This window comes from Lates calcarifer, unplaced genomic scaffold, assembly GCF_001640805.2.
Source record: "Lates calcarifer isolate ASB-BC8 unplaced genomic scaffold, TLL_Latcal_v3 _unitig_4293_quiver_3236, whole genome shotgun sequence".
Classification (NCBI taxonomy): Eukaryota; Metazoa; Chordata; class Actinopteri; family Centropomidae; genus Lates; species Lates calcarifer.
In genome coordinates, this window is record NW_026116821.1 from 1 (window position 1) to 10,319 (window position 10,319).

Here is a 10,319-nt window from a genome sequence, read left to right on the forward strand (position 1 = left end):
GAACCAGATATTGTTCAGCCTTTTTGTTTAAAGAATGACTGAATCAAGTAATTTATTATACTTAAACTGCTGATAAGGAAGGACAAATGATAAGAGAATGTGCCTTTCTCTTGCAAAGAAATCATACAAACGTCTAACCTTAGCCTAACCTGTACTGGAAAAACTCCTTCTCTCCAAAAACTCCATATGACAATACACTGAAGGCCCCGCCGTCTGTAGCAAAGAAAATGTCCAAAAAGGACCAATGTCACTGTCACATTTCCAGTCTTTGTGCAAACCAAGGGAAGAACTGGTTTGTGGGTCAAAGAAAAGGTCAGAAACAATCAGCTCTAGAGAGAGATAATAGCTTAGGGTGGAAAACCTTCCATTTCACACAACTGAGTGACATCCCTGTATTGATTCAGAGTGACTGTCTCTGAAGTCATTAAATGAAGAAGGGTCAACCTGGGCCGGGGCCTCAGAACGTTCCTGAAGAATGTATGTCCACGTAATTCCACTATTATCTGAGTATTTGAAAGGCAGTAGCCAAAGGAAAAATGAGGAGGAGATAATGGAGGTTCAATTCAGGAGATACAAACCGGGACCGAGTACAGGAGTAGTGTTGGTAGTGCAGTTGTGGCTGTTGTGCTGAGAGTCACATATTAAAAGATGCATTATGGGTAACTCTAAGAATGCAATTCACAAGTTTGTTCAAAGAAATGAGTAGTGTATAACAACAAAGATGAGTTAAGTCAAATTAACACATCCTGTTTTTTTTTTTATTATATTACATTATATCAATATGATGTGCTTTGAGCTGTGCTCAGTGGTACATATTTGTATAAATTAGTATGAGAACTGTCTGATTTGACCATCTGGCTTTAGTTGTATGCTGATTTAGTCTGTGAGTCCCCATCTGCTGGGGTCAACAAATACAGGGGAAGGTATTTGTTTGCCAGTTAAATGTAGCTGTCGCATTTACTTATTATGCGTTCATCAAAAGAATACTAATAAAACATCATAGATGGCACAACTGCGGCTATGGTAAAGTACATGGGAGTTTCTCCACTAACAGGATATTTAGTGAGTGCCTGAGTAAAATACTGAGCTGGCCAACATGTCATTATTTGGATGATTGGTGAATCATCAATTCCTTTCACACACACACACAAAATACTGAAGGCTAGCACTTCAAAAAGTGGAGCAGAAAGTGAACTGCAATTTTCACACAAGAAGGCAAACACAAAAACAGAGGAGTAACACTGAGCAGTGATTGACTGTAGGGCTTTCAAAATCAACCAATTGCTCCTAATGGCAACTGCTGACACTGGTGGTACTTAGCCTATGTTGACATCTTGTATCTGAGGAGTTTTAGCTTGCTCAGTAGTATACCCAGTAGTATTTTGTTTATTGCTGTTTCAAACTGATTTTTTTCTCATCAGCAACCCACTAAGATTGATTAATTACTTTTATCTTATCTGTTGATTTTAAATTAGGACACACTTATCAGATAAGGCAGTTAATTTAAATTCATGGTATTACTGGTTGGATAACAACATCACATCACTTTAAGGAATCTCTGTTATCTAGCCTGGCTGTTATACTGTATACTTAGCAATTTTCTGTGCAAAGCTTCTTGCTAAAAATAGAATATCTAAACATAAGTAAGAAAACATATCATTTCACACCTTCAAGTTTTAAATAATGAACTGTGGCAATTTAAGCATATCACAATCTTGCATTATCAAACTGTCACTTTTACTGCGCCTTGACGCCATCTGACAGGATTTGGGTTGAGCTTTGACAGGGACTGCATGTTGAAAATATGGAATGTGTGATAAATGTACTGGATTTTGTAACGGTGTTATGAGATGGGATAGAGCTATGGCCCTGTTCATACATGCATTTTGGGTGATCCTATCATAAGAGGACAGCTCTATGTACAGGTGTGAATGCACTCAAGATGCATTTAGGATATATTGAGATCCACTCGCTCAGACCACATTCACAGGTCTGACAGATCTGGCCCTTATATGGCCACATTATTTAAGCAATGTGTATGTGAATGCAGCCTGGGATGCACTTAAGGACCATCTACTCAAATGACTTCCACCACATTTTCATAATGAACTGACAATATTTCTACACTTCTCACAGTGTTTCCCACACATTGATTAATTTGTGGCAGCCTGCTACAATACCAACACTGACTGCAACATGCAAATTTTGATTATGTTCTCTTTTCATACATTTTATTTCATTATAGAGATGTGAACAGTGCACTGAGTCACTCAGCCCTTCCCTGCCTCTCTCTCTCTCTCTCTCTCTCTCTCTCTCTCTCTCTCTCTAAATACAATGAATTAGGTCTTAGCACATGAATGATGCACATGTCTATTTGCACAGTGAGATCTGGTCACTTGAGACACGTGTGGAGATGCATTCTAATGCTAGTGCCATACTCAGACCTGTCAACTTGTGACTGCACCATCCAGAGCCTGAATTGAAATGTATATCAAATATGTTGTAGAAGCTACAAGTGCAGACCAGGAGAAATGAATAGACTGTGTTTTCAGACTAGATTTCTAATTCTTAAAGCCTTTCTATGGTTATTATAAATCAGTTTGTTGCTTGGTAAGATAATATTCCAATACTAGTCACAAGTTTGGACACGCCGTCTCATTCAATGGTTTTCCTTTGTATTAATTACTTTCTACATTGTAGATTAGTACTGAAGACATCAAAACTATGAAAGAACACATATGGGATAATGTAGTAAAAAAACACATTAAACAAACCAGAATATGTTTTATATCTTTGATTCTGGAATGGTTGTCAGTTAACAGGTGTGCCTTGTCAAAAGTTAATTTGTGTGACTTCTTGCCTTCTTAATGTGTTTGAGACAATCAGTTGTGTTATGCAGAGGTAGAATTGGTACACAGCTCTATACAGTGAATAGTTCTACTTGACTACTGTTCTAATCTATACTGTGGCAAGAACCACTCAACTAGGTAAAGAGAAACAATAGTCCAACATTACTTTAAGACATGAAGGTCAGTCAGGTGCAGTCCCAATAACCATCAAAAGCTACGATGAAACTGGCTCTCATGAGGACTGCCCCAGGAAAGGAAGACCAAGAGTTACCTCTGCTGCAGAGGATAAGTTCATCAGAGTTACCAGCCTCAGAAACTGCAAATAAACAGCAGCTCAGATTAGAGACCAGATAAATTCTTCAGAGTTAAAGTAGCAGACACATCTGAACTTCAAATGTTCAGAGGACACTGCATGAATCAGGCCTTCGTGGTAAAATTGCTGCAAAGAAGCCACTACTGAGGAAGGACAACAACAAGAAGAGAATTGCTTGGCCCAAGAAACACAAGGAATGGACACCAGATTAGTGGAAATCTGTATTTTGGTCTGATGAGTCCAAATTTGAGATTTTTGGTTCTACTCGCCATGTCTTCATGAGAGAGAAGGTGAGCAGATGGTTTCTACGTGTGGTTCTCACTGAGAAGCATGGAGGAGGGAGTGTGATGGTGTGGGGGTGACACCGTTGGTGATTTATTCAAAATTCATGGTACACTTAACCAGCATGGCTACCACAGCATTCTGCAGCACCATGCCATACCATCTGGTGTGCACTCATTTGTTTTTCAGCACCACAATGACCCCAAACACACCTCCAGGCTATGTAAGGACTATTTAGCCAAGAAGGAGAGTAATGGAGTGCTGTGTCAGATGATTTGGCCTCCACAATCACCTAAACCCAAATGAAATGGTTTGGGATGAGTTGGACTGCAGAGTGAAAGCAAAGCAGCCAACAAGTGCTCAGCACCTCAGGGTACTCTGCCAAGACTGTTGGAAAACCATTCCAGGTGACTACCTAATGAATCTGATTGAGAGAATGCCAAGAGTGTGCAAAGCTGTCATCAAAGCAAAGGGCAGCTTCTTTCAAGATTCTAAAAGGTAAAACATATTCTGGTTTGTTTAATGTGTTTTTGTTTACTACATAATTCCATATGTGTTCCTTCATAGTTTTGATGTTCGTGCATACAGACTTTGAAATATGAACCTTTATGAAAATTGGCAGTAATATAACAAGCCTACTGTATGTGATGTGTTTATTATAGAAATTTGTGATGAAATTATATTTAAAAATAAATTATCCAGCCATAGTCATAAGCAACAAATATGTAAACCAAAATCTGTTGCCTCCACACTCAGAGATATTTTAGTATTTTGTACCTTGGGGCAAACTCATCGATGGTTAAGCCTGCTTTCAAACCAGTGCGGCAGTACTCAAGGCCATTGGCGATGGTATAGGCCACTTCCAGGATGGCATCAGCTCCAGCCTCCTGAAGATGGTATCCGCTGATGGATATCGAGTTGAACTTGGGCATGTGCTGTGAACATGGTAATGCAAGTAAGTAAGCAAATAAACAAAATCAACAAAAACACAACATAATATATAACATTAAAAACTTGATATGCAGTTTTCAGGTGCTGCTTGATAAATGTAGGTGAAGAGATAAAACTTAGCACATACAAACCTTGGAGGTGTAAGCGAAGATGTCTGCAATGGCGTGCATAGAAGGTTCTGGGGGGAAAATATAGGTGTTGCGTACCATAAACTCCTTCAAAATGTCGTTCTGAATTGTGCCTGTTAGTTTGGCTTTGGACACACCCTGCTCCTCTCCAGTGACAATAAACATAGCCAATACAGGGATGACTGCTCCATTCATTGTCATTGAGACAGACATCTTCTCCAGTGGGATTCCATCAAAAAGCATCTTCATGTCCTCAACAGTGTCTATGGCGACTCCAGCCATGCCGACATCTCCGTGGACGCGGGGGGTTGTCTGAGTCATAACCACGGTGTGTTGGGAGGTCAAAAGCCACGGAAAGACCCTGCTGTCCAGCTGAAATGAGAGAGTGAAGGAGACAGTCAATTAGAGATGGGAAAATGAGATGGACGAGGTGAATGTGTGCTATAGATAGAACCTTAAGGACAACTTAGGAGAAATAGGGGCTGCTTCCAGCCACTGGCTAACTAACAGTTCACAAACACTATAAACAAAAAGTCCGTTTTTTATTATTTGTCTATTGATTAGACTTTCTAGGTTGTCAGCCATTTTGACTTGTTCCCACAAAAAGTGAAAAATCGCTTCTTGTGAGCCCCACTATAACAACACTATACTGTAAATGTATTGTAATCTTTGTTAAAATAGTTTTCTAATTGTTGTGTAATTCCAAGGGTAACCTCTAGTATAACATAACATTTCAGTGGAGGATTGGCTTAAGTTTGGATTGTAATATACTCTACCTCAAATTTGCACTAGTGCTGTGTCAGCTACTATATGTGAAATCGTCATATGACTGACTAACTGCCAGCTCTGGGGGAGATCTGACAGTAAGAAATCACTGACTCTATGAGAAGGATTCTCATGTATTACAAATTTGTGTCCAACATAAAACAAATTCTGAAGATGTTGATCCACAATAGGTTTGAAACTGTATGTTTCAGCTAAAAATAGAAACTTATTCACCCATTCCTTTTTTTGGATACTGTCCTTGTAAAGTGTCCTTGGGTCTTGTGAAAGGCGCTATATAAAGTGAAGATATTATTATTATTAAATGTGCACAACAACAAAATCTACCTTTTATATTGTCTTTATAGAACTTGTTGCTCTCCTCCACAGTGCTAAAGCCAGCATACTGCCTGATAGTCCAAGGTCTGTAGGTGTACATGGTAGGATAGGGCCCCCTAGTATAGGGAAACACTCCTGGCAGTTCATCAGCACTGGCAGCTGAGTCAGCTTTGGTGTACACAGGCTTGATGTTGATTCCCTCCGGCGTGCGCCAAATCAGATCTTCTGGGTTCTTCCCTTTAAGCTGTTTTTTAGCCAGACTGGCCCATTCAGGATGCAGCTCAGCCTGGTCCTGCCTAGGTATAGAGGTGTGGATCAGAGAGCAGTGTGTGTGTGCTGAGGAGACAGAAGCCCTAACTAGGCGCTGGGCAGCCAGCGCTGCACATGCCCTCTGTGCAGTCAGCATGCTTTCTGTTGACTGAGTCAGTCACACATGGATCACCTGAGAGAGACATGGAGGAAGAGATATGAGGCAGTGGAAAAAAAGCTGCATGAATATCTATCTCTTAGAGCGAAGTTAAATTTCAGCGTTAGTTTCCTGCTCGCTGACACCCTCTACAGTTAATTTTGGTGGATAATTACTTCACGGCCAACTAGTAACGTAATGTGTCCCAACTACGACCTGTGACAGACATGAAACAAAGTCGTGGTGAGGCTGTCAGCACTGCTAAAACTGTTCAAAGAGGATGACTTTTGACAACACGTGAAAAAACCATAGGGAACAACATTAGGTAACGTTACTGCCATTGACAAAAACACTGCACACCTCTCAATTAATCTGTTATCATAAACTTAATACACGGTGCATATGTTGTATTTTCGTCGAAGAGATGACATTTTAGAAAAACAACAACGAAAATGTTTGCTACTTTTTTGTATTGTGATGGTTCGACTAGCTAACCAAGCCAATAACTGCTACTCACTGACTTCACCCCATCTAAATGCTATAAAGACACAAGGTGCACTATACTGACTTTCCGACGAATGGTATAAAGACAAAACGTATAAGTTATTGCTAGAAAAACATTAATTAATCTACAGTCGCTGGCCCATCGCTTAGCACTTGTTAGCTACCTGTCGACGTTGCTTCAAGCGTTAGCATCAGCGGGGGGAACCAAAACAATGCTTGCTAACATGAGGTATTCTGCAGCTGAATATGTTTCACAGCGCTCATTTTTATATATTTTAGGGTCGTTTTCTGACCTTGTCGACTGTTGTGCTCTTTCGGGTTGACAAAAGGCGTGTGTCCGTCTATCCAATGAAGTTTCATAACATTAAGTCGTCCAATCGCGTGCTACGGTCAATGGATACACTTTGACCTATGACACCCGGAAGTAAATATTAAAACCAAGATTGTTTAATTTTGTAGAGATAAGCGATGTCGGTTATTGTTTACACATTCCACAACTGTCTGTGTTTAATATTACACAGTGACGTTAATCTATATAATTCACATCATAGGAGAGAGACAAAGCTTTTAAATCAGTTTATTTACTACATTTCTCGTTATTAGATAGGGGTATGAATAATTCTTAGTTTACTGGGCTGGTGTGCACTTGTTTTAATTTCGCCACTAGGAGGCGATAGTCCTGCAGGAGCCCATGTCAAGCACACTGTACCTCCCAAGGAATTCCTTTTACTATCAGCCTCTCACTCAGTTACAAATTATACACAGGACACAATTTCTCAACACAGTACATGCCATTTTTATTCAAGACTTGGTCGATAAACTGTCATAGCAGTAGCAATGGCTCTTACAGAGTTCTGTACAGCATTGGATTGGGTTAGACTGGATAGGGTACACTTGCAGTTAATGTTTATGAGGGATATAAAATATACTAAACATAGCAACATCATTCAGAGCATTCAGCAGGACAAACGTTTATCAAAGTGGCAATGCAGACAGTGGTATATAATGCCCAGTTAATATACAGAGCAGAAGTATTGTACTTTGAACACGTGTACCCTTCCTCTGTTGTTCAAACTGTAAGGCAGTATGTTTTTGATTGCAGTGTAGTACGGCTTTTCATCAGATGACTGACTTCCTCTTGGTTCAACAAAATTTACAACTTCAAATGAAATGAAACAAAAAAGCATCTCTAACAAACAAACTAAAATGTTGTGTGTCTGTAAAAGTCTTACATTATGTGAAAATTTTCTTGCAGTATCTATTATGACATAATGGCAACAAAGCAGCAGTGGATACGTTTAAATATTCAACTGAAGAAGACTGTAGAAATCAGAGAAGAGCAGATGGATGGTGGGAGGCAGCGCCCTGTGGAAACAGGTTGTGGCGAATGCGACCTCATTAACCGTCAGCCTTAGTGTTTTAACCCCCAGGTATCACTCCAGCTTGAGCAGCTCCACATCGAATATAAGCGTTGCGTTTGGAGGGATGACCCCAGGGTGACCTGTCGCTCCATAAGCCATATCTGGTGTGCAGGTGATTTTAGCCCTCTGGCCCAGGCTCATCTGAAGCACAGGAGAAAATGTAAACATGACTGTGTATGCTGCTGATGTGCTTTTTCAAAATGCAATTTTAAAGACATGCACAGGCCTTTGTAATATAACATATTTTCACTTGTCACAGTGGGAATAGCACAGGTGAAATAACACTGACAATGGCTTTGTTCTTTTAAAATGTCCCAATAAGTCATGACAGTGAGCCAGCATGAACAATCTTTACATTCACATTACATTTACACACAGATGTTTTTATCCAAAGCAATTTACAAGCAAGGGACAACACTAAAGCTTCAGTACAGTAGGAGAGCTTGGAGTAAGCACTAATCTATTCAATAAGACAAAGTGCAAGGAGATCAGGTACAGAAGTGCACAGTAAGTGCTAGTTAGGCATGTTAGGGTGTTAGAGGTGTTAAGAGAGGATGTGCTCAGGGAAGAGATGAGTCTTCATGATTCTTGAAGATAAAGAGGGCTTGTTATAGTGGGAAAAGCATGCCCCGGCTTTGTTAGCATTTGGTCACTCATTCCACCATCAGGAAACCACAAGGGAGAACAGTCTCGACTGTGATTCCCTTCTGTGCAGGGATGGCAATGCCAGGCGAATGTCCCTTGGAGGAACACAGTGTTCGAGAAGGCCCATAAGCCCATATGATTGAGTTCAAGCAGATGGGTGCAGACCCAGAAGTCGTTCTGTACACAGCATTAGTGACTTGAATTTGATTTGAGTGGTCATGTGGAGGTCAATGAGCAGTGGGGTGACGTGTGCCCTTTTAGATTGATCTAAAAACCAGACATGCCGCTGCACTCTGGACCATCTGTAAGGACTTCACTGTGCATGCTGGGAGACCCGCTAGAAGGGGTAGCAATAATGGTGAATTCACAGTGCCACGGCAAAAGTCATTCCAAGGTTTCAGATTCAGTTGACACATTGTTGTTTGCTAGTTTGCCTGTTCCTGACAAATTTCTTGGAACAAAAATCCTTAAGTCAGCAGGAAATCTACTCTCATGCATGTTGCAGTGGTTCTTCTAGTTCTGGCAGTTCTGAGACGTATTCCTGATCATGTCCAGAGCTTTCCCAGATGCTATGTAAGTCATGATTGATTTCACTGTAGCAAAAAACACAAGATATGCTTATAATTGGGGCACCTTGGAGACAAGTCTCACATGAGAGGAGAGACATTACAGTAACGCTCGTTTTCACTATTATTTTCGTTGAACAATTTGCTCCTGTCACAGGGCTGTCAAAAGAGAATAACCTTGTTATTGGTACATCTCCTCTGAGATGTTTTTTTATTATTATTAATTAACAATACAACTTGGGCAAAAATACAAAAACTCACAAGGGGTGAAATAAATGTTGAATCATATTATGCAACAAGGCAAAGTGTCACAGCAGTGCTATTTAACTGTCCTCTCTTACCTGTGATACTCCTTCCTCCCAGCCCTTGATGACCTCCATCCGTCCAATTTTGAACTTAAAGGGCTTGTTCCTGTCTCGAGAGGAGTCAAACTTTTTCCCATTTTGCAGCATACCTGCCAGAGAGAGAATACATTTACAAAACTCCGAGATCAGAGAAGTATTTAGAAAACAAACTCCCCACTTTGGTGATGTGAAAACAGTAAAGACTAAGGGCACACTTTTTATGGTTGTTTTTCTGTACAGTTAACTGCTCTTATGACTAGCAGTACTGTACCTAACCTCACCTTACTGATGACACTTGTCACAGTGTGATGTACTATCAATGCACGCCCTTCCCTCAGTTGCTAATGTTTTGGAATGATGCATTTAAGATTAAAGGAATAAAGCAATGCTGGCTCCAGTCGGAGGAATTATTCTGGTGGGGTTTCTTATCAGGATCTTGGGTCTGTTTCAATTACCCAAATGAACAAAGGGAATGTGAATCAGGAAGCAATGGCCTGGTTTAGTGGATTATTTTTAAAGTTAACTAGGCCATTGCTTGCCTGTATCTAGACCACAGGGAGAAAAGGGTAACAAAGGCAGAGCAGTGCAGGACTGTGCTCCTTCAGAACACTGACCAGCCATTCAGGCATGATAATAACACTGAGGCCATTAAACACTTAAAGGCATGGAAACACTGGCAACGCTTCATCAGTGGTTTTAATATGCCCTTCTTGATTTCCCTTGAAGGAATCCAAGCTGCCATCTGAAGCTCTGTTACTCTGATAACTTGTATAAACTTTTTGACCCTTTGGACAGAGAGACAATAACTC

At 40.4% G+C, this 10,319-nt stretch overlaps 2 protein-coding genes across 2 annotated transcripts; both read right to left on the reverse strand.

Moving 5' to 3' along the window:
- Positions 1 to 4,181: 4,181 nt before the first annotated feature.
- On the reverse strand, positions 4,182 to 6,942 carry LOC108898082 (methylmalonyl-CoA mutase, mitochondrial-like). Its single transcript, XM_018697942.2, is given in 5 exon segments — positions 4,182 to 4,379; positions 4,527 to 4,829; positions 4,831 to 4,895; positions 5,634 to 6,066; positions 6,828 to 6,942. Coding segments are annotated over 4 exon segments (948 nt in total). The 5' UTR covers positions 6,031 to 6,066; positions 6,828 to 6,942; the 3' UTR covers positions 4,182 to 4,196.
- A 364-nt stretch (positions 6,943 to 7,306) lies between these two features.
- On the reverse strand, positions 7,307 to 9,661 carry LOC108898083 (peptidyl-prolyl cis-trans isomerase FKBP1B). The gene is made up of 2 exons (XM_018697943.2): positions 9,508 to 9,661; positions 7,307 to 8,096 (listed from the first exon to the last, which is right to left on the reverse strand). Exons 1-2 carry the CDS (start codon positions 9,616 to 9,618, stop codon positions 7,968 to 7,970), a joined length of 240 nt encoding a protein of 79 aa, XP_018553459.1. The 5' UTR covers positions 9,619 to 9,661; the 3' UTR covers positions 7,307 to 7,967.
- Between the last annotated feature and the right edge of the window lie 658 nt (positions 9,662 to 10,319).

Excerpts from the sequence above, each read along its gene's own strand:
- LOC108898083 (XM_018697943.2), bottom strand. The coding sequence starts at position 9,618 with ATGCTGCAAAATGGGAAAAAGTTTGACTCCTCTCGAGACAGGAACAAG. Across the intron at positions 8,097-9,507 it reads GGGAGGAAGGAGTATCACAG|ATGAGCCTGGGCCAGAGGGC; the intron begins GTAAGAGAGGAC and ends CCTGTGCTTCAG.